Source organism: Cyprinodon tularosa, unplaced genomic scaffold, assembly GCF_016077235.1.
Source record: "Cyprinodon tularosa strain WSP-4 unplaced genomic scaffold, ASM1607723v1 ctg156, whole genome shotgun sequence".
In the NCBI taxonomy this organism is placed as follows: Eukaryota; Metazoa; Chordata; class Actinopteri; order Cyprinodontiformes; family Cyprinodontidae; genus Cyprinodon; species Cyprinodon tularosa.
Window position 1 is genome coordinate 354,592 of NW_024038395.1, and position 25,347 is coordinate 379,938.

A 25,347-nucleotide genomic window follows, 5' to 3' on the forward strand; every position below is an offset into this window, starting at 1 on the left:
GGTGACCCGGGTTCAAATCTGACCTGTGGTCCTTTCCCACATGTCTCTCCCCCTCTCATACCCCCTTTCCTGTCAGCCTACTGTCCATAAAATGAGCCACTAGTGCTGTACAAACTAAATAAAAGAAAACAAGCTTGACTTTATAAAAGGCTCATGAACTCAGCTGAGTTTTCTCTTCTGTCACTGTGTAAACTCACCCAGCCAATACTATGAAGAAGTCCAAGCGGTTCCAAGTGTCTCCAAGGTAACATTTCTTGCCAAAAATCCCCAGGGCTACCATCTTGATCACCATCTCAATAGCGAAGAAGGCAAAGATGAAGTCATCGAAGTGCTGCCAAGACACATAGAGAAAATAAAGCATTTACATCATGCACTGGACATCAGTAACATTTCTACCGGTAATCTCTAGTGAGGTAAACTGTTTCAAGTTTTTGTGCCAAAATACCACCCAGCGATCTTTGTGAGTACGGTAATAGATTTGTCTAAAAGCTTTGATGTGAAACTCTCCACTGTCACCATTTATCTGTTTATCCATCTATTGCCCTCCTCTTGTCTGAGATCATTAAATTACTGTAAAAAGAAGTTTAGAACAGAACATTTTTAAACAATTTTTTCTTTACTGTGACAGACCAGTGGGACTTTATCTGTGGTGCCCAAGATTGTCTGATGTGACAATCTCCAATCCTCTATCCAACCATTTCCATTCTACACTGATTAGCCAGTAGAGCAAAATAACTTTCTTTTGAAGAGAGAAGGAATTCATTTACTTAGGCTTGTTATTTCATTGGCCTCCATCTTACCCAGACGTTCCTTGATGTATTATAAACATCCCACTGTGAACCTTTGACAGGAGTGAGAGAGTTTATGAATTCCTACAGAGAAATCTACAGTATTTCTCTTTATCCTGTCGCCAGGAGGTTGGACAATTGCGCTGGATGGGGGAGACGAACAGGATAACAGCCTCCTTGAAGCAGAAACGGCACTGAAACAAGCCCGCTCTAGCCTGATCTTAGGCTGAATTGAAATTTTATTAGCCTTTATATGACTTAAATGTAAAATGATAAAACCTGGAAACAAAACGCTTTCATTCATCAATCAGTATTTCTTCTCTGGTGGCGGCCCCGACTTTCCAAAATTCTCATCATACTAGTCTGAAAACAACATAAGGGCAAGAATGTGGATGGGAGGAGTAACCACTGTTTTTTTATGTAATAATCAATAAGAAATGAAAAAATGCAGAGGTGGAAGAATTTGAATGAGCAGGGAGAGTACAAAGCTTCATGTAAAAACAAAAGCTAAAGGGAAAAAAATCTGGAAGGAGATTAAGGCACAGGACTCCCACTGATAGATGAGTCATCCTAACACGAACAGAGACATGTATAAATATATCAGATCCTGTTAGCTTAAGAAAAAACTAGCCTTCCATTGCTTTAAATTTCACTGGAAGTAAAAGGTTGTGGTTGAAAAGGAATGTGAGACTGTGACAGTTTGTTTACAACTCAATAATCTCTACCAGTCCTGGGTTTCAAGCTTTCACATAGCATCCCAAAATAAGAACACAAAAATAGATTAAAACTAAAAACAGCCACTTATTCAACACATGAGCTTGAGCTGCACTTTCCAGGACACACAATCTGTCATACAGACTGCTTCCTATAATTCTTTGGTAGAGATCATACATTACTGCAGGTGTTAATAGGTGATTTTTGTAGACACCATTCTGTCAAGAGCCCTAGAGCAACTTTACAGAGCATCAAAAGCTTCAAGAGAAAGGGGGGAAAAAAATAAAATGAAAAAATAAACTAAAGCACTGTTCTCTGTTTGATCTAAATTTAATTTGACTTGTGAGAGTACTGGAAAAAACTTGCGCTGTCATCTGGACACCACATATTTCTCATGTACTGTTTACTGTATTGTGTTATATGACGATACTGTTTAAGTTTCCCATCACGGTGTAATTCCTAGCAATAAGAAACCAAAATTGAAAAAAGAGCACCATTATTAGCAGGCTTTGGGAAATGTAACTGTATGCAAGACTATGACATTTTGACACATACCACCCTCCACTCCCCTTCGTTAATGTTTTCAAGTACCAAGCAATGTTCTTTTTTAACTATTATGCTAATATCTACAACCTGCTGATCTTACATGAAAAAACATATAAGTTTTAGTTTATGCAAAGTCAGAAAAGATCACTCACTTCAGGTTTCCTTAAATGCTCTGCTCAAGAATGTTCTGATTTTGTGCTAATAATAAAACAATCATCTGAGTGTAAGGACTATTAAAAGAAAACTAAATAGATACATAGATGATAGATTTTATTTATTTATTAATATTTTTTAACAGTGTCCAGTCTGGCAATGTGGCAATTAGAATAATTGTCTTGATGCCAAAAAGAGAGGCCAACAGTGGAGCAGTACGGCTAACGCCATAGTGTTCCGCTTGATTTATGAATGTAAATAGCTTTATTATAATTATGCATGGAGTATTACAGATTATATGGACACTACAATGTAAGTTGAACAGGAAAGGAAAAACAGAAAGAAGGAGAAAAGATGAAAGAAACAGGAAATAAAAGGGAGATAACAATAAAATGTCTTCAGTCTGCTTCATCACCTGCAAAGAGATGTATAAATGTATAAAGGCCAATTTATGCTTCTGACACATAGCCTCTGTAACCTTCAAATCTGTCTCTGTGTGCGACCATGCCCCCCGCGCAGAGGTTCTGCAACCGTTGTCTCGCACCTCAAAAAAATCCTGACTATGCGTCGGACGGTCGTAAACCCACTCAGACCTCAAGCGGAAGTATGCAGACAAAAAGCAGCTGTGATTGGTCCTTGGTGTGACCTTCTGGCTGTCTGTGTGGTCGTCCTTCTCGATTCTGTGCCGGGGCGCGCCGTTATTAAAAACCGAGTAACCACTGCAGATGGACAACTAAGACAAAAGGTTAATCGGTCTTTTTGCCAACTCCATCAACAAAACATGTTGCTCTTCGATGTCTAGCAACTCTAGATCCATCTCCGTGACCGTGATATCTTGCAGTCGCGTAAGTGTTGTGTTGGAAAACACTCCCGCTGGCGCCGCCAAAGTTCTCATGATCATCCGCTGAAGTTCTTGCGAGTTCTCCAATAGGCTACCCTTTGCACTTTGGCGGGAAACTTCTGTGCGTCCCTAGAAATTCCATACTGACGGTGCAGAAGCATACCAGGAAAACTGATTCGCGACCAGACGCAAGCGACATCTGATGTGTGCGGTTGCAAAAGTATAATCTGCCCATAAGAGATACCAATAAAGTGGCCCCTTGATACTATAGCTGAAGTATAAGTAGTATTATTTAATCTGACATGTATACTGTGGTAGCTGAAGATAAGAATAGATTATAGATTAAAAAAAAAAAGGCAAATTAAAATAGTTGGAAACCATTAATAAAATAATGCTATGAATTCTTTTTCTGAGAACCGAAGTTTATCTTGAAGACTTTAGAATTAGGTCCGTCTGGCTTTTTACAACAATTGGAATGTGTTCAAACTATTCCACAATGGAAATCCAAGAGGTAAATAAATTAAACATAATTTGGTTTATGATGTTTTATTAAATGATATCCCAAATCAGAAAGAAATAATCATAAAAAAAATTTACCTATGATTTTTGGATGGATGGACTTCATGTTTCTATCTGTTTTGCAGATGGAGGGGTGGAAATATAGATGAATGTCACCAGCTTGACTAGAGTGCAGGCCTGTCTGAAAGGAGTTTTTAAACCAAATCATTCTTATTTGTTGTGATAGAAGGTAAATTACCTAGAAAATACAGGTCCTCTCTATCAACAGTTTCCTACTCCTTCATCAAACCGGTTTGCTGCTGAACTATTTTGGTGAAGTTTATAGCCAGTCTTTATTTCTTAGACCCTAAACAACTGAAATAAGAGTTTGCCTGTTTCCAAAACAGAGCACAGCATTTGGTATTTTATGTTGGAAGAAGAGCAGTTCCATGCAAACATGGAAGCTAGCCTGAGAAGCAGACCAGGAATAGTCTCATCAACATGTAAGAAGCCTCAGTATCCGGCAGTAGTGCTAGTTTTATATCAATACATAGAAGGCTTTTAGTATACAATTATAAATTACTAATATATAATAATGAGATTTTAAAGTGTAGAATAATTCTGATTTACAAGAGTAGTGCAATCAAGAAAACATTTTATACATTAATATTTTTAATGCAAAGTTGCCCAGTTTTTAGCCATTGTTTTAATCTTTTGTTAAAGGTGTTAGTCTGTTGTTTAAGCCCAAAGGTGAGAGAGCTGCACAGTTTGGGTCGTTTTCAGCAAGGCCTGGACTGTGTCTGAATGGTCTTCAATCATTTTGATTTTCAATGCACTACATTCTTTTCTTGAGTTGCTCTCCAAGGGGACTGCCCCCTTAAAATGCTGTATTTTTCGTTGTGGAGAAAATTGGTTATTAAAAAGGGCTGTGTGCGTCGGCGCACGGCTTGACCGGAGAGAAAGACGCACACTGATCTGTGCAGTGGGAGATTTTGGTTTAGTTGAATGTTAAAAACTAGTAAAAAATAAAAGAAGAATGATAAAACAGCAAACAAGTTCCTCCCAGCGCCGCAGAACGTGCATTTAGAAACCTGATCAGAGCTTTCACCCAGAGGATGCCGCCGCAGGGAAAGAAACCTCCAGCTGAGATCTGGACTTTCTTTCTCTTTTTGGGGATTTTCGGTCGTTACGCTCTTTTTTATTATGTTTTTTGGAGGGGGGTTTGACATTTGGATTTTTCCTTTTGACTTTGGACTTAAACGGAGAAACACTTCCAGGACTTTGTTTTGAGTTTGAAGATTATGGGACTCCTTGTGGACATTATTATATAAAAAAAAAAAAAATGAATCTGAGAAATGTAATGCAAAGAAGTCATTTCTCAGTGCTATTGTCCAATAGTTAGAAATGTTTGACTATCCATTATTTCCGGATTTATCATTCTTCAACTCCCTAATAAATACCCAGTAGAAGCCCAATAAGAAGTGTTACCAACTACTCAGAAAGAAAAGTGCAATTGGCTGTCCTAAAAAGTACTAGGTGATATCAATCAAAGTGGAAAGATTTCATCTCTGCTTTAGGGAGGGCAGCCTGCTCTGTATGACAGAGGACTGTGGGAGAGAGCAGGAGGTGGGGTTAAGAGCCACTCGCTCAGGAGGACAGAGTTCTGTGCTTACACGTAGCCAAAGTCTCTATTAACACAGAAAAAAAGTTGCTAGATTTGGGACGAGGCACTTTCTTGAAATAAACGCTCTAGAGGGGTCTGAATATTTGCTAAAATGACAAAAGCACTAAGTTGGCAACACTGCTAATAAGGATGGGCTGTGTGTTCCACAATAAGTGCCGGATAACTACCCAGTAACCCCTAATTAGTTCTTCTTTGTTTCTTAGGTAACTAACCAGCAGTCCCCCTGGGCTATGTGTTCACTAGTAAGTGGGGGTTGACTTTCTATTAGTAGATTTTATTTTTCCAACTGTTCCCTCGTAGTTAATCAAATTTAGTGTACCTTTAATAATGTGTTACCAAAATCATGTTTGTTTGACTGTGACTGGGATCTGTTCTCCTCACACACTCGAAGACTCCAGTTCTGTGCCAACTTTCCCTAGCAACTAAATACAACTAGTAGACACTGATGCAAACTTGGACTGACTGGAAAAAAGATTGGTTAAGGAAATGTCGTCCTTGGCCAATTAAAATTCCAAGTCCTTTTTTCTGAAAACCCATGCTGTTTTGTAGCTCTTTGGAGCATAAATTAATATCTGTGCTTATTGTAAAGGACAGTGTATGTTTGTATGCTTTTTTTTCTTTCTGTTAAGATTTACCAAAGCTTGTGGCCTCAGATACACATTTACACAGCAGCACATTTTCACGGCAGCAATGGGCTAAAAGGGACAAAAACAGAATATTTTACGCAGGACTATTTACATTTTAGAGGACAAAATGACAGTAGCAAAACTGATTATGGTCCAACCGTTTTTGTAGAAGCAGTGAAAGTAAGCTGGAAGAATCATGTACTGCATAACAGGAAGACCTGCTTCCAGGTATTTCTAGCCATATATTTAGTGTCACCAACTCCAGTGCAGAGTTGACAATATGAGCATGCAGTGAGACAGGTGTGATGTCTTAATCTCACAAACAATTCTTCATACATGTCTGGTGCATGCTCAACTCTGACAAACTCAGTTCTGCATGCGTTTATCCTGGACCTGTGCTTGCACTCAGAGCTAGTGGTGTGCTCAGCCTGCTCCTGGATCACTAAACTTTATCTGTGTGCTTGGCTTTCTATGGGTTTGCTTAGCTGCATCTCTGCACTCATTAACAGACTGTAGCTGAACATGGATTTGCACACTTTCCCTTCCCCAGAGCTTGGGCAGGGGAAAGGTTCCATGAAAATCCTGATCTTTTTGTTTCTGTGATGTTTCCTCTTGGATGTATTGTGCCCTTTAGTTTGGTCAGCCAAACAGCAACTGGCAACAATTGCAAAGCCAGAGCGCTAGACATCATGCTGCCAAAAAAAAAAATGCATAAATATGGGTATTAAAAAAGAAGGAAAAGAAAAAGTTAGAAGGCAGAATGAGTGGAGGCAGCTGTTGACTGTTTTCTTTTCTAAAGGGGAACTGAGTTTACTTTTAATGCAAAGTCCAATTAAAGTTAATGCAGTCCACTCCAGACAGCTGCTGTTTATTTGCTAACTTGAAGTCTATAGCTTATTTAGCCGCCAACCAGGCTGCCTTCATCTTTACTGCTCCAGCAAGTACTACAGTAGATGTCACATTAACCAACTTCAGCAGTTTCACAAACAAACTGGCAAAAGCACAGAATTGTGGAATGCCAGAGAGATGGATCCAACCATTTTTGCCACATTTCTCATCAACTTGTCTATAAAACGACATCTTACTCTAAGCTTAATTTTTTAGCCTTTTCCTTAAAAAAAAAACAACGAATATACATAGTAAATCTGTTGTTGTTTTTTTACTACCCAGAGAATCAAAGTTTTTGCTGACTTGTGTGATGCCAGTTTGCTATAAAGTCTACTATAAGTTACCGCTCTAAATAGTGATTGAGGGATTTAGGGTTAGATCAGACGTTCGGACACAGTAAGCTTGTATGAGCTAAGAGAACAGCAACTTTGAAACAGAGCTTGCACGAGAAGAAATGGGCTTGTGCATGCTCTCGCAAACAATATCTTTAAATACTTTGAAAACAAATGGAATGGAGGAAATGATGAAACTATCTATCTATCTGTCTGTCTGTCCGTCTGTCCGTCCATCCATCCATCTATAGAGTATATGTTCAATAAGAGCAAAGGCTGTTCAACTTTAAATTCAACATAGTTGAATTTTGCTAAACATCATAACTAGGGTAAAACTAAACTTAGAACTCTTGATAAATTCTACTTTTGCATTTTGCATTGATTACTTCAAGGATATTAAGTATTAAAAAGAAGAACTAAACTATGCAAAGGGCTTGAACTGAACTTATTGTGTGCATGGCAGCTGACAGTGCCTCAATAATAAGCATGAATTATGGAAAGCATAAAAAATTAAACCACAATAACAGCCAGTTGGGAAAATAACAAAGTTCAACTACTGACAGATGTTACAACCTAAGATGCATGACTGAGAGAAAAAGTGTTGCGTGAAATAAAGAAGAGCAGAGCTGTTATCTGCCATGCTGAGCCTTTAATGACTGCACTGCTTTCTCATCTAATACTACAATCCTTCGTCACTTTTCTTTTCTTTTTACAGGGAGCCTTTTTCTTGTCGCCGCCTAGCAGTAGTTACTCATCTATTTTGCATTAGCTAAACCCCACAAAGCTGCTAATGTGATAAAGTGGCTTACTCCTTAAGGGTTCTGTTTGAAACATACATGCAACTTTAAACCCATTCACAGTAGCTTGCAGATGTATTCTCCACTTTTTTGTTATTTTACAAAACCCAGCGGGGATGTATTTCATTGTTTTCTTTTTTTTTTTTTCTTAAAGCTACAGTGTGTAATAATTACAGGGATATACAGTCAGAAATGTAATATATTATACATAACTATGTTATTTATCATCATCTACGAGCTCAGCCTCTTAACCTTAATATTTGCTTTGCCTTAGAATTCGTTATTTATAATTACATAGGAGCGGGTCTCGCAGCCATGGAGGCAGACATCTTTGCGCTACGGCAGCGCAGAGCCAACAAACTAGTGATTGCGAGATCGCCAAAATGTCACAACGATGTAGAAAAAATAACGGGTATATTTATTATCTTCAGTCTACATGAAATCTATACCCTACACAGACTAATGAAATACTATCTGTAAAATTATCTATGTAAACAAACCTCATCACTTGAGAAGGTAGGTGATGCGGACGTTGTGGAAGACATTTTGTCCCGTAACGCTCGCCGTATTGTTGTTGGGGAGATGTTCATGTTGCTGCAGTCTGCCCGCTAGATGTCGCTAAAAGTTACACACTGTAGCTTTAAGACACCAACCAAAAACAATCTATTTATGTTATATAATGAACATAATTTCACCACAAAGTCTCAGTTGGGGTTAGATCTTGATTGGACGAGAGCAGAGTTAACCAATTAAAAATCAGTGGGGAACGAATAAAGAAAATCAAAAACCAATAAAGGTCCAGAGACATTTTTAATTATAATCTGTTACTTTAAACAGAATTTAATACTGAAATAAAATGAGGTTTTATGCATCAATGTTATACATTGACTTTTTATATAAAAAAAACATTAAAAAGTAGAAAAATTTTCAATTTTAAAATCGAAAGTGTTTTTTTAAGTAGAGAACAACAATCGTTCAGTTTGGTATATAGACAATTTCCTGATTCACAAATTTAAAAAAACACCTGAACCAACCGTTTGTTATTTATTTTTTATGGCTTAATGAAAGCAGTGGGCTTTAGGCTGACCTGCAAGGCTTTAAACCTGGGTTTGAATGGAGAAAAAGCCATTCTCAAGCACATACCAAGGTGTTGATTATGAGCCTGGATTGATATTTATTTGTGATTATGTTCATGGTGGAGAATCCTGCTTCACAGCAGCAGGTTGAGCCAAACATGTTCAGGGTCACCTTTGAGCACACCTTTCTGTCACCAGTTCACCTCAGTTCTTCCAGCAATCCACACTTTCTTTCACTTTTTCTCATCGTCTTCTCCTTCTTTCCACAGTTTTGCCTGCTGTGTCTAAAAGTAACTAGCGGCAGCTAGTATTATGTGTAGCCTGGTCCCTGACGATCTGGAGGGTAAGTGAAATTAGACACTGCCATCGGACAACATTCTGTAATTTATAAATGTTTTAAATCAGGTTGGTTAGCCAGCAGATGGGTTCGGATTTGGACTGCAGTCCGCTAATCCATGACCGTTGGGCTAGACCATAATAAAATATTGGAAATGCATTGATTGGCGTATTCAACTTGCTGTCCTTTACTTTACTCCATATGCATCTCTATAATATATACTGTTAGGTTAACTTGAATTGGTTGACAGAAATTATTTAACTTTTTCACAATGTAAAAATGTTAAGCTTCAAGGCCACATCGGCTGCAGAGTTTTTTTTTTTATACTTCTGTCTCTGTGCTATACACATATTAAAACAGCTTCACACATTTGACTTGGACAGATTATTTAAAGTTATTTAAAGAAAAAAAAAAAAAAAACAGCAGTGGATTAAAAAAAAAAGCCCAACTTAACGTGTCTGTGCAGCATCTCAAACCAAACAGGACAGAGAATATTCATATATTAAAACATAATGAGATCTATGTTTAAAGAAAGCAAAAATAGCAATAAACTCAGTGGGACGGTTTATATGATGACTGAGGCAGAGAGTGGTGATTCTCAGAGAGATATGTGAAGTTTTTCTCTTTTTTTTCGGAAAAATGTAAGAGACAAATGCCGCTGCTCTGTTTGCCGCATGTTTTTTTGTTTCCTTTGAGGCTCAAAGAGGATTTATCAGTTTTTGCTCCTCCTGAATTTTTTTTTTCCCCCAGGAGATTGATAAACTGCGCTTTCTGTCCCATGTTTTTAGGCTCAAAGAGGATCACTACTTTATCCGTTTTCTGTCCTGAACTCCTATCCTGGGTAAAATATTAGATTTTTGAATGTTTCATTGATTGTTTTTGCACTAGGCTGTCCTGCTTTCTGTGCATACTCTGTGCGACTCCAAAACTGACTCTTTTTCTATGCGATCAACCATAACAGATTTTATTTTGTGTTTTTGCCCAAAGCGGATGTGTTTTATTTTGCAGCCATATCTCTCTTCCTGTCAGACCCATGAAACTGTGTTGGGATCCCCTTGGTCTCCTGGCGCTGAGCTAGGACCACACCTGTGATCCATCAGTCATCAGGAGATCAGCTTTATAAGCAGCTGCTGAGCGTCTCTTCCTTGCCAGAGTGTTGCTCCAGTTGGTCAGCGTTTAAGCCTAGATCTACAGTGAGACTCCAAGACTTTTGAATCCAGCTTGGATTCTAATCATTATCTCTGTCTTCTAGGAAACCTGTGTCTCCTCAGAGAAAGCTCAGGACGAGCTAACCTGCCGAGCCGACCCTCAGAGTCAAACCAGAAGATTCTCAGAGAACCTCCAAGCAGCTCTGGGCAAGAGCTGGGAAATCCCAAAGCCAAGGTCTGTTCTTAGTGGATATGAGACGCTGAAGCAGCAAACGGACTCTGCTGATGAACCCTTGTCCAGATCCCACAGAGACTCTCCCAAGCCTTATCTGTGCACTCCAAGACTCCAGTGAACCAGTCCCCAGATCTCTTCCTGTAATCAGTACTCTCTTGTGCTTGAGCCTTCAATAAACTTGTAAAACTTTCCTCCCTTCTCAGTGTGTGTTCTGCATGTGGGCTAGGCACCTGAGACCCATCATGACAAACTGCCTGTGAATTGCTGAAATAGTCCAACTAATATAGACCAGGGTCTATCTCAGTCGGAGCTACGCAGCCCCGTTGTATAAAATTGAGTCGGATGTGATCATACGAGTTGACCTTGTGGCGCTAAACGCCACAACCTCGCAGGACAAGATTTTCTGTCAGATCGAACACAAACTCTGATTTGGTGTGTTTGGGGCTTTATTCTTGGTTTTGGTTTTGTTGTAGCAACTTAACAAAATGTGAAAATGTTCCAAGTTTATGAAAACTTTTGCAAATCACTGTATATGCATTGAACCATTGATCACATGTAAGTAGATTTCTTTAACTTCTTCCTGCTTTCTTAAAAAATAACCATTGACTTTTTTCTTTTTTTCTTTTTTAACACAGCTGGGCCTGAGGGAGTTCCCACAAGAGTGCACTAGTGGGGCGGCACGTGGTGACATGAGTTCTCTAATCGGGAAATTGATTCTCACAAACTCGTGTTGCACATTAGTCGAGCTGGGAAACACATCCAGCAGAACACAGACCTGATTTAACTTTCAAACATCTCAGCAGCAGAGTGTAGACACTTCATCAATCAAATCTAAGATGGAAACTACTGAGGCTCCTTATGTACTCAAAGGAAAATATGTTTTGCTCGGCGTCTGTCTGGACCTAACGGTTCACTGGCTGCTCGTCCATGTGTACAGCAGAGCCTAAACACCACATGCTTGCCTCTGAGGGATTTGACACCAGTGACCTGTTTGGAACGGCCAAGTACTCACACACTCCCAATCATTTCTAGGATCTACCTGCATTTGCAGACGCTGTGTCTTCAGATATAGGGAGGGTATGTAAACTCTGAGGGAATTAGGGTTGCGTAATAATAAAACATAAGTCTGTGATGTCATTTAATCACTTTCCAAATATGTTTAATGCTACTTTGGACAATTGGCGTAAATCTGACTAAGAGTTTAAAATGAGGAGAATACAATTAAAATCAGTTTATTTCTATAGCTCCAATTCACAACATCTCAAGGCACTTTACAGTTCACTAGATCATACAGTCAAATTGATTTAAAGTTTTCTATTTAAGGAAAACCAGTTGATTGCATCAACTCATTGACTCGAATGCAATCCCTCACACTAAGGATGCTTGTAGCGAAAGTGGAGAGGAAAAACTGCCTTTTAACAGGAAGAAACCTCCAGCAGAACCAGGCTCAGTGTGAGCGGCCATCTGCCGAAGCCGACTGAGGTTAAAGCAATCAGAAGCAGAGATACAAAAAGTAACTGTAAAAGGCGGCCCCATCCAGGAAACACACAGCCAGGTAGACGAGCTCTGAGCCAGCTCCCATGTCAGAGAATGAAGAGAGCACATCCACTCAGTCACATTAAGAGAAGCAGGACTACACACTGAAAAACAGGCCGATATTCAATATCTATATCATCTATTTTCACATGTATCTAATAACTGGTTTACCTAAAAAAAGTGGCTGAAATGCATTATGAATGAATAATCAATAATCATAAACTAATCAAGAACCAATGTTAGATCTGAGGCTACATATACTTGCAAGCTTATTAAGTGGAACATTTGATCTTATTTTATTAGCTTCTGTCTATCTTCAAATAAAGTTAAGTTATTTGGAAATGATTTTTTTTATGTTTAACTTATAATCTATTGTTAATTATCTGAAATAAATTCAATTCATTAATTCATTATATAAAGATGGGTGGTCATACATTATTTAGCAATCTAAAGGTACCTTTGTGTTATTATAAATTGCCTAATAGTCATATTTCATGCATTCTATACTGTATGGTCTCATTCAATCATGTTCTATCAAACAAAGCATCGTCACTGCAGCTAAATGGGGAAGCCATAACTTCCAGTGCACCAGACAGGCCCTGTAAAAACCCACCAGGCACAGAGCATGCCTCATCTCTGCCCCTGTAAATGTTTCATACAGTAAACCATGTGTACAGGGTTAATCACTATGAAGTAGAAACACATCTGAACGTGCTTCTTATGCTCACTGAGGGCCCTTTATCAGAGCTCTTTGATACAATTTCTATGGTAGAATAGTTGGCTTTTTATGTAAGGGATGAGTAAGGTTGATACATTTACAGCATGGTGTTGTGATTTAATAAGCAGTTACACAGAAATCAAACCTCTGCTGGTCAGAGAAACATTTTGGGCTTTACCTCATCTTTACACAAATCCCTCAGTGTCAGTGAAGAAAAAGCAGAAGCACCATCTCTATCTTTTTTCTACCTTCTGTCTCTCTTCTGTGCACTTCTATTCTTGTCTCTCAGCACTAACATCTGGATGGGAGTCCTGCACTGAATGTGAGCTACTGGCTTTTTCTACCACCTCCTCCTCCAGCTACTCTCCACAGACGTCCATCCATATCTTTTTCCTCTTATCTTTTTCCCCACAGCCTCCTCCTTTCTTGCAGGGGGTGTGGGGAATATATATTGCTCCACCATTACAGTGATTATGTCTCCCGCAGTGGCTTGAATGTGTGCTTAGCAGCTGTGTGAGCGAGCATAAATGTCCAGAGTGTGAGTCTTTATATGGTTTGCAACATTTTTAATGCTTACCTCACAGTTCTTTGTGCCAATACACTAACCTTTACAGCACCTCACTAAAGACTCCATAGCTTTTAAATATATGCAAAATGTCAAATTACTTTCCTAAATTTATTGCAATTTTACATGAGGACAAAGCAGCCTTTACAGTAAAGTGGATGGAAACGTATACATTTTTAAAAACTTTATTAAAATTTTAAAATTGTGTAGTTGTTTTGTCATGTGCGTCTAAGTTACTTTAGCAAACCACAATGGGTTTCCTTTATTTCTGCATGTTTTTGTGTTATATCTCTGCCTCCTTCAATTGGAGTTGAAACGTTTTACATATTTTATTGTCAAAAAAGAAGTTTATACAAAGAATTTAGGTCTACACTTTGACCAGGCGGTTCATGAATACATGAATATGAGTCTGTGAGGCAGACACCCTGTCTACTTCTAAGGTTACGCTTAAAACTTTTCTTTTAGATAAAGCTTATAGTTAGAGTGGCTCAGATTATCCTGAGCTATCTCTATAGTTATGCTGCTATAGGCTTAGACTTCTGGAGGACATAGGGACCCCTTTTTCATCATTGTGCTTCTTTCTATCTCTATTCTCCCACTCTGCAGAATCTGTTTAATTTAATCTCTAACGTTCTGCTCTCTCTGCTTTTTCTTATAGTAGCTTCACCTCGCCTGTTCCTGTTTGGCTGTGACACCATCCTGGAGAGAAGTGTCGGCTGTGCTGCTGCCATCAACACCTTTGTTTATAGATGTTGGAGATTGGCCTGTTTTTCAGTGTAGTCCTGCTTCTCTGACTGTGATAGGCTGGATGTGCTCTCCTTATCCCCTGACATGGGAGTTGGCTCAGAGCTCCTCTGCATGGCTGTGTGTTTCCTGGATGGGGCCGCCTTTTACAGTTACTTTTTGTATCTCTGCTTCTGATTGCTTTAACCTCAGTCGGCCTCTGCAGACTGGAGGTTTCTTCCTGTTAAAAGGGAGTTTTTCCTCTCCACTGTCGCTACAAGCATGCTTAGTGTGAGGGATTGCCTTTGAGTCAATGAGTCGAAGCAATCAACTGGTTTTCCTTAGATAGAAAACTTAGAATCAATTTGACTGTATGATTGGTAAACTGTAAAGTACCTTGAGATGAAGTGTGTTGTGAATTGGCGCTATAGAAATAAACTGAATTTAATTAAATACAATTTTTAAGCATTCTGCTGAACCTCTGTGCTAATAGATTTTCTTAAAGGTATGCTCTATACTGAGTACACTGATTTGACTAATTCTAGTCTTGCGATCAGTTCTTGCAAACTGCCTGTCACTGCCAAAGAACAGCAGAATGATTCTATCCCCTATTAGTTTAACAGTGGGAGTGTTGGAGGTGATGTGCACATTTCCTCCACACATAATGTTATGAATGCACATGTTAGAAAGTTCAATTACGTCCTCTTAACACCTGTTTGTTTCTCCATTTTCAGTCAACTTACAGAACAAGAATAAAAGTGGCTGCGTTTCAGCAATAGCTTTGGCCACTCTGGTGGAGGGCATCACTCATTGTGTCCCATCAAAAGATTCCTCCACCTGAGCTGTAAATCTCTGCAGCCTCTCCTCTTAAAATGAGCCACATGCTGCTTCTCTAATTAATTTATCTTGATCAACAGTACTTATTTAGGCAATAGCTTGAAATAAAGTCATACTGCCTTTCTTTCCATCTTTGCTTTGATTTTCTTACATGTGTTTTGGACTATCTCATAAAGTCTGAATTAATATCTATGGAATTTGTAAATATAAAGCAACAAAATGTGAAACTGTTTAAGTCGTATGAATAAGCAAGAAGTTCTTTTCCCTCCATCTAACTTCACAGAAGTCCCTTTCATGTCTCTGACTGTATGAAGGCCAATGTTTTGCCTGCAAACCAGAGTTTTCGCATGTGTGGACCAGGCACACAGACATCAGTGACGCTTTGTTGTGAGTTGTAGGAGCGAGTGCTGACATCCCCCACCCTTTCTCATCACCTCCTGGGCGCAGCCTTTATGCTCTAAGTGCTCTTAATAACTAACGATGAGAGCACTTAAACACTCCCTATTGTCAAATTCTCTAGCGTCAAAGCAGCTATTAGATACAATATGGCACCCAAGTGTTAAGTCCAGCAGCTCTGGTGGATTAAACGCAATCAGATCCATTGCTTAGAGTAACACACAGCCAACCAACATGTGTTTTCATATTTTTAGCAAATGTTGTTTTTGGGGAATGATCACGGAAGGATTTGAATTGGTACGGCAGCCTACCAGTGTGTTGATGTTCTACAGACAAACTCTCTAACCTCCAATGCTGTGAATGTATCTGTTTAATGCTCCAAAACAGGTTGGTTTATTTTCAGCTTGACCAACTCTGACTGGTGGCTGTTCAATTCAATGGATTTGACAATGCTTTATTGTTATAGCACGTATAACATACAACAAATTGTCAGCAAGAGTCTTTAAAAGAACTCCAAACATGTTTTATATTTACAATCTCTTCCCCTCTCTTTATTACTAAAATATACAAACATGATTAAAAACCTGAAAAACATACAATATAATGAATAAGAAGTAAAGAGGGATAAATCTGTTTTAAAAAGACAGAAAAACTAATAAAAGGCCTTGACCACAATAAAATTAATTGTGAAATATTTTCTAATATGATTTCAACATTCATTTTTTAGATGTTTGGTTTTTATAATTAAGAGAGATGGGCAGAGGAAAGAAAGAATTAATTTAATTGATGGCTGTCAGGTTTTTTACCTGTGCCACTTTGTAAAGCAGGGTTTAAAAGAGGATTTTAAAGTTTAAAAAGAAGTACGCAAAGAATTTAGACATTTTCAAAGTTGTGCTGAGACTGATGTGTTTTCTGGGTAAATTAATTATTCATATTTTCAAAAACAGGAAAAAACATTCTTAAAACAAACTTTCCATATTGTCCACATCAGGGTTTCTACAGCATAAGGCAAGTTAAATTCAAGACTTTTTAAAACTTTTTAATGCCACTTAATCCACATTGCCTCCAACACACAGCTTCACCTCCAGTAAAATGTGTCTTTTGTTTTGGTGTGATAAATACACGGATCAAACACTTCCAACCAAACTCTCGCCATGAATGAGAGCTGGTGCATTTCCACTGGGATTGGCAAATATCAAGCCAATTCTCCTCAGTTATTATCAGATTACCCTCCCGCTCTCACTTTTTCTTAACGTGCTCTATATTGTGGGACTTTGTAGATAATAAGCCTTTATAAGTTTTGGAGATGACACCCTTGATAGATTTTCCTTGATAAGCATCAATAAAGATTTTTAAAATGGTGTCATTGAGGTCTGTTTCCTTTCTCATATGTTCAAAGCGACTACGCAGCTGGAGGAATCTAAAAAATTCAGTTCAGACCAGGTTGTGGTCTTCCTTCAACCTATCAATTTTTAAGTTGTCCTTTTTCTGTAAGAGAGAAGTATGTCGTTATTCCTTTCTAAATCCACAATTTAAATCCTTTATCTATTACATTGCCCCTAAACTCTGGCTCATAAGCACACCATTGGATTATTTGTAATCTGTCATTTAATTCATATTCATCTTTTATCATGTTCCAAATTTCTAATTGCGCTTTGATCCATGGATTCTGTACCTTATCTATGAGTTCTGTACCTTATCCAGATGCTTGTGAGCTAGAACTGCTTGTATTGGTGGATCAGTTTGATTAAGAATTCTATATTTCTGAGCGGCACAAAAGTTATCTTTAAAATTAGATAATGACATTCCCCCTTTCTCTTTAGGGAGTTGTAAAGTCTTAAGCCTAATCCTGGGTTTTTTTTACCCTGCCAAATAAACCGGGAAATAATCTTATTCAGTTCAGAAAATTGTTTTGGGGGAATTTCCACTTGGAGTGCCTGAAATAAGTAAAGACATCGTGAGAGAATATTCTTTTTTACAGAATCAATTCTGTGACTAAGACCAAGAAAAAAAAATGTATTCCATCTTTGTATATTGTATGAACTGCCCCATGCTTCATTATTTGCAGGTTTAAATAGGCTTCACTTGCATGTCAGTTGATGTTGACAGCAATGTTGTGTAGCTGTATGTTGGTCTACTGCATAGGAATCAGAAATAAAAGTAAAACACCTCTGCAAGGCACTGTATGTACTCTTGTTGTATAGATGATTTAAGACCACCTGTGCAGATGTAGCAGACAATATGGAGAGCCTCCAGAATCACGTTTGGCTGAAATGCGTGCCATTAACTCAGTTAAAACCATTCCCTCTTTACCCAATATAAATCTCTGCCACTCTCTATGCTAATCTTGCCTGTCACAGAGTCTGAATGCCATTATCATAGGGGGTCAGGTGCTTTCATCGCACACACAGGCAGGTGGAGAGGCAGACAGCTATAAGTGCTGGGGAAGGTGGCAAGCGCCTCATGTGACGAGGACAATGCACCACGCTGACTGTAATCTTCCATTCAAACCAGAACCATTCCTCACAGGTGGAGGGAGATATTATTGTGGGCTCAATCACAGCCATTCAGAGCATGCAAACATCTGCACAGGCAACCTGACGTTTCATCATGATGAGGTCACAAATACATAAAGTGGTTTATGCTTTCCAAACATAATCTCAACCACAGCAGTTACATTTCACAGCAGAAATCTGGCACTCTAAACTCTGCCCCCTTCTTTCAGATGGTTGTCACTGTGTGTGTATCGCTCTAATCCACTGTTCAAACAGTACGGAGAAAAGTTTTATTAGCTTTTAACTGACATCACACTGTACTGTCACTGCCTGGGTGGCAGGGGAGCGCGAGGAAAGAAAGAAAGAACAAAAAAACGAAGAAAGAAAGAAAGAAAGAAAGAAAGAAAGAAAGAAAGAAAGAAAGAAAGAAAGAAAGAAAGAAAGAAAGAAAGAAAGAAAGAAAGAAAGAAAGAAAGAAAGAAAGAAAGAAAGAAAGAAAGAAAGAAAGAAAGAAAGAAAGAAAGAAAGAAAGAAAGAAAGAAAGAAAGAAAGAAAGAATAAATGTTAAGAATAAAGCTGCAAGTGAGAAAATACAAGTTTGGCACTTCTTTGAAACTATCAGCCAGATCTTAGCTCATGCATCTACTTGTTTTCTCCTGGAAGGCTCTCTGATGTGCTGTCTTCTGTATAAAACACATCATCCAACGTCTGCTTGCCAAAAAGGATAAACTGTTAGAAGAGGATCAGAGCATTAAAAAAACACAGCAGTAATGGTGTATTTATTTGATCTTTGGCATCAAGAATGCTTGTAAAGATGGAGAGTGTGTTAAGAAATGGGTTGTTTGCTGGCTCTGCTGGCTCTGGCTTTGTTCATAAACAAGCTTTAACTGTCTGCTGTTGCTGTGTGCACCATCAATACTCCTTTCAACCACTGATTGTAATGGAATTTAAATGCCTACATAGCAATTAATGATCTAGTAGGTGTGGTAAAGTAAGCCCAATAACTGAAACAGCTGCACAGATTTAGAAAAAAGAAAGAAAGAAAAAAAACAACCGTGCAAATTTAAAGTTTGTTAAAAAAAAAATTTAATAGAAAAAAAGTTTTGCAACTGAAAGAAACAAATACTTTGAAAATGAAAATGTTTTGTGACTGAAAAAAAGGTGTGAAACTAAAAAAAAAAAAAAAAGTTCAATACTGCTTTTCAGATTCAAGTTCTTTCTTTTTTCTTTTTTTTTCTTTTTGCTTTTGAAAACGTTGTTTTTTCGGCCCAGCACAAAATATTTCAACATATTTTGAGTTGTGGCCTTCAGGGACCATGGGAGCGGGAGTTAACATGTCATTGATAATGAACATATACGTGATTGGTTTTGAAGATAACAACATTCATTGAGAAAATAATCTAACCAAACTAAACATCAATCACAGAAGAGAAAATATCATCTTGACAGATTTGTGCTGCATTTTAAGTCCCAGTGTCTCGAAGCAAAGCAAAAGAACTGCCAGACTGAGCAGCAGGAGTTTTCGATCATAGCTTCAAATCTTCCAGGTTGTCATAATGATCCATATTCTATGCAAATTATCAGTCATTAGGGTCATGTTACCATAAAACTGGCTTTAATCAGAGGAAAGTAGTATTCTGCTTAGTTTCTATTATTTTGGCACCTATCAGCAATTGAGGAATCATTGATACCAGAATTGAGACTCCTGGGTAAGAGCTGTCATAAATGTTGGTACATATACCCATGGAATCATGAGGAGAATTAAACTGAGGGATTTAAAAAGTTGAAAGATATAAAAAAGTAGTGTAGCTCAGATGTATACTGAAAAATATTAGTGCCATATTTAAATATTTCTAATAGCCATAAACTGCTTGACAGTTAAGGGGACTATTTTAGATTGTATGTTTTTCTCTGTGATATTTTTATTGGAAAAGCTAGAAGGCCTATGTTAAGGGAAATATTTAACTTTATCTTTTTTTTTCTTAATCAAATAAGTCTTAATAAAATGAAGCAAAGTCAAACCAAGCCTAAGGAAATAATGAAAGTACTGAAACAGACAAACTGTGAGCCTGGAGTTGGACAGAAAATAAATTTCCATATATATAAGTAAAATGAGTATATTCCATGCCTCAGTGGGGGGTGCAAAGCTTAAAGCAGGTAGGTCCTGTGCCTTTACTATCTCTTAAGATGACAGCGAGATTGAAATGGAGGAAGCAAGGAATTAATATCAGTATGTTTAACCTTTGGGCCACAGGTTCATCTAAGCTTTGCAGAAGACAACCCCTAAATTAAATCATATCTCATAACCTGGAGCAGAGAAGTAAGAAAGCATGTCTGGGCTCAGGCTGCCGTGGCAACAGCAGGATCCAGATCTCTACTCCTCTATTACTTTTTTATCTTGAAACTTCTTGTTCTCCACACTCACTTGTTCCATTTTATTTTCCCGATATTGTCATCAACTGTCCTGTTCTAAATCTTGCAACTCATTTGATATTATAGTTGTTCTTTCATCTCAAACTGACAAGGCCTACCTTACCCCAAACCAGACATCACCTCGTCCCTCATTCTTTTTCCCTACTCCTACCTCCTTCATCCTTTCTGCTATGGCAGTGATTCCCAAACATTTCCTGCTCATCCTCCCTTAGGTTTAGTGGAAAATTTTCAAATCAGTTTTTAACAGTTAAACAAAATCATCAGCAGCTAATTAAATATAAAAAATATAATAAACTGCCATCTTTAAATCCTAAATATACCAAGAACCCTGCGTGACAGATACTGATGTGATGCAAATCTGTGGATCTTTTATTTATTTTTTATTTTTTAAACAAAGTAAAAAAAAAAAATAAAAATAAAAAACAGTTTTCTTCTTTTATTTTATTTTCATCAACTGATTTAATATGAAGAAAACATGTTTTTTTCTTCTTTGGGCTCTGAAGTAACAACGGTTTTATTTGGCAAAACTGCCAATATGCGAACAGAGGTGCTCCAGTAAAAACATCCAACTACAGCTATATCGTCTATCAATTTAGTAACAATGAGAAACATTATAGGGGCATTTTATATATAGGTAGCCTAATACATGCAATGTTGTCATACAGTCAACTGTTTATAAACATGAAAAATTTTAAATATATTATTTTGTTTAATGTAAATGAGTAGATGGATAAAATTACTTTTTAATTCAGAAGAATCATTTTAAACACTGAATGGAAAACATTTTATTCAGAGAGCCTCAGTAGGTTCAAAACAGTCCTCGCAAAAGAATAAAGATAATAACATGTAGATTTATGAATCAGGGATATTGTTCTTTCCTGTCTGGGCCTATCGGAGCAAACCTGTCTAATCAAAACGTTTGATGCAGACAGGTATGGCTTTTCTGTGTAAGATAGGGGGATCCCAGGGGTTGACAAAACGTCAATATTTGTTTAATTTTTGCGAAATTAAAAAATAAAGCTTTTCCACTTGAGGAGTGTTGGATAGAGCATAATGAGATGAGGAAGATGTTTTATCTTAAATGCAAAATGTTTACACAATTATTTTTACATTTTCTGTATAATTGCTGCTCTAAGTGGGTTATTCTGTCAGCTAAAGGCACATTTTAGAGTCTCTATACTCCAAAATAATTAATGATTAATCGATTACTAAATTAGTTGACGATTAGTTCAATAATCGATTTTTCCGAATATTTGTTTCCGCCCTGCTATGAACCCTAATCTGACATCACTATGGTGTTCTTCTCCATAGTATAAGGCATTTTGAGGAAAACATGTCCGCCTGTTGAGTCATATATTCTGCTCAATTGTATTTGTTGTCATATTACTTTAACTCTCGCTCATTGGTTGTTTGTGATTCGTCGGTTGCCATTTTTTGCACGTCTGCAGTAATCTAAGCACTGCTTTGGCCAATCGCAGTAAAGCCTCAGCTGATGCAAAAACTATTAAAGATTCTTCCAAATCCTTTCCAGGGTACAAGCAATTGAAATAAGCATCATTGTAAAGCATAACTAAAAGCAATAGAATTGCTGCTCATATGCAGTGAATTGAGTCAAAGAGTGGATTGATCATCTAAACAGGATGCCTCCTTTGGAGGTTTTCTTGGCTTGTCTTATTAGGAGTAGACCCCATGTCCAACATCCCATTGTATGGACCATATGTCCCTGGGGTCCTTCAGAATGAGATGAAGAATTCACTGAGGGATTTCTAGGTCCACCCTGGACCCACTGTCCCTTTAAGAAAATCTCAGGAAGGTGGAAAAAAAGGAAAGGGACAGATTCTCTCCATCAATTGTTTGTATTAATTCTGATCTCTTTTTACCATTCATTTAACTATATTGCTCTTGCTATCTTTTTGTCTACTGCTCCCTTTTCTCTTTCTTTCCTCCCTTTCATTATTTCCTGAATTATTTCCCTAATAAATTCCTTCTTCCATCGTTTTTTTCTTTACTCCCATTTCTTCTTTTCCCATTCTTTTCTTTCTTTTTCCTTAACTCTTTTCCAAGCCATTCATTTGCCTACTTTCCACTTATTTGCTTCTCTATCTTCCCTTCTCTTGAACCAGAGTCCATATTAGGTAAAAGAGAAGGAAGTGAATGCATAAATCTTTTAGAAGCTTGAAATAAACATTCATCTCAAAATGAGTCAAGACTATAAACGTTTGAACCTCTAACCTCAGTCTAATCCTAGAAGAGTGCACAGAGGGAGGTCTATTCTCTCCCAAATGGCAGTTTCTCTTTTTAGGATGAAGCTGCTCATTCCTCAGACTCAGCGGACAAGAAAATAAGATGACTTAGTTTAGCTTCTTTGGAGTCACTTAGCAAGCACCTCATCTCCTTGCCCACAGGATAAAAAAACTTTGGATAACGCTGATGTCTTTCTGATGCGCCTCACCAGCCGTATCCCTCATCCAGCAGAAATTATTTTCTTCCTCTGCATGTTACAATAAAAGCGTCATCATCTCCATTAGCTTTTGTAGGGTTATATGATAAATTAATGGAAACACCCCTAAAAACAGTGTTTTTAAAAAGGAGAGGGCTTCAAAGACCAGGAATGCTAACAAAGCATTTCTCCAGCTCCTAAGTCCCAGTTTCTAGCCTGTCTTTGTGCTCCGTCTATTGGTTTGCTTTTGCGTAAATGCTGCTCACACACACCTGTGATGTGCAAGCAAACTTTGACGTTTGCATGTCGAGAGTTTACCTGTGGGAGTTATGTGCTGCGGGAGCCTGTTTGGTTCATCCCAATGGCAAGCTTTTCATTGTTTGTTCTTGTACTGTTAAATAAAAATCAAATAAGACAAACAAATGCTACCGAACCATCTGTTAAACCATCTATTTCCTAGCAAATAAACAAAACCTCCTGTGTTAATAAATTGATTATTGTCAGCTTATTGATATTTCTCTTTAGTCCTGAACTAATTACACTGACTCACTACACAACCAATATCCAATACTTTCATGTATGTCTGTATTATTTATTTGATACAGACACAAACTATATATGTTTATGGATGTTTGTAGATTGGCAGAAACACATTCCATAGGTTTTAACAGTTATGGCATTTTTCCCTTTTCAGTATTCATGCTACTAAAACTGTTATCAATTATTCTTTTGGTTGTAAAAGCTGAAATCAACCCATTCACCAACTTCCTTAAAGCGTCTCATTACAAGCATCTATATTACGGTTATATTGCCACCCTGTGAATATGCTTGGATGTAACTATTCTATTGTAGTTTTATATTAAAGCATCTCTGCCGTTTCCCCACATTTCATGTGAGTTAATATGCAGATGTGCTATATCAGTGTTTCTTCAAATCAAATCTGCACAGCATGCTGCTACCATTCTCGTCAGAGATACAGGTGCTGGTCATAAAATTAGAATATCATGAAAAAGTAGATTGATTTCAGTAATTCCATTTAAAAAGTGAAACTTGTATATTATATTCATACATTACATACAAACTCATATATTTCAGATGTTTATTTTGTTTAATTTTGATGATTACAAATGACAACAAATGAAAATCTCAAATTCATCATATCAGAAAATTAGAATATTACTGAAGACCAATAAAAACAAAGGATTTATAGAAATGTTGGCCAACTGAAAAGTATGAACATGAAAAGTATGAGCATGTACAGCACTCAGTATTTAGTTGGGCCTCCTTTGGCCTGTATTACTGCAGCAATGCGGCGTGGCATGGAGTCGATCAGTCTGTGGCACTGCTCAGGTGTTATGATAGCCCAGGTTGCTCTAATAGTGGCTTTTAGCTCTTCTGAATTGTTGGGTCTGGTGTATTGCATCTTCTTCTTCACAATACCCCATAGATTTTCTATGGGGTTAAGGTCAGGAGAGTTTGCTGGCCAATTAAGAACAGGGATACCATGGTCCTTCAACCAGGTACTGGTAGCTTTGGCACTGTGTGCAGGTGCCAAGTCCTGTTGGAAAATGAAATCTGCATCTCCAAAAAGTTGGTCAGCTGCAGGAAGCATGAAGTGCTCTAAAACTTCCTGGTATGTGGCTGCGTTGACCCTGGACCTCAGAAAACACAATGGACCAACACCAGCAGATGACATGGCACCCCAAACCATCACTGACTGTGGAAACTTTACACTGGACTTCAAGCAACGTGGATGAAGTGCCTCTCTTCTTTTCCTCCAGACTCTGGGACCTTGATTTCCAAAGGAAATGCAAAATTTACTTTCATCAGAGAACATGACTTTGGACCACTCACCAGCAGTCCAGTCCTGTTTCTCTTTAGCCCAGGCAAGACGCTTCTGACGCTGTCTGTGGTTCAAGAGTGGCTTGACACAAGGAATGCGACAGCAGAAACCCATGTCTTTCATACGTCTGTGTGTGGTGGTTCTTGAAGCACTCACTCCAGCTGCAGTCCACTCTTTGTGAATCTCCCCCACATTTTTGAATGGGTTTTGTTTCACAATCCTCTCCAGGGTGCGGTTATCTCTCTTGCTTGTACACTTTTTTCGACCACATCTTTTCCTTCCCTTCGCCTCTCTATTAATGTGCTTGGACACTGAGCTCTGTGAACAGCCAGCCTCTTTAGCGATGACCTTTTGTGTCTTGCCCTCCTTGTGCAAGGTGTCGATGGTCGTCTTTTGGACAACTGTCAAGTCAGCAGTCTTCCCCATGATTGTGTAGCCTATAGAACTAGACTGAAAGACCATTTAAAGGCTTTTGCAGGTGGTTTGAGTTAATTAGCTGATTAGAGTGTGGCACCAGGGGCCATCAATTTTGAACCTTTTCACAATATTCTAATTTTCTGATATGATGAATTTGAGATTTTCATTTGTTGTCATTTGTAATCATCAAAATTAAACAAAATAAACATCTGAAATATATGAGTTTGTATGTAATGTATGAATATAATATACAAGTTTCACTTTTTAAATGGAATTACTGA

General features: G+C 38.0%; 1 protein-coding gene across 15 annotated transcripts in view; it reads right to left on the reverse strand.

The window, feature by feature from the left end:
- cacna1g (calcium channel, voltage-dependent, T type, alpha 1G subunit) overlaps positions 1–25,347 on the reverse strand; it is a 384,250-nt gene that overhangs the window by 202,873 nt on the left and 156,030 nt on the right. For all 15 annotated transcript variants that reach the window (XM_038280073.1, XM_038280083.1, XM_038280085.1 and 12 more), the window contains one exon: positions 198–331. In XM_038280073.1, the coding sequence (XP_038136001.1) occupies positions 198–331 (134 nt within the window). The remainder of the gene's footprint in view (positions 1–197; positions 332–25,347) is intronic.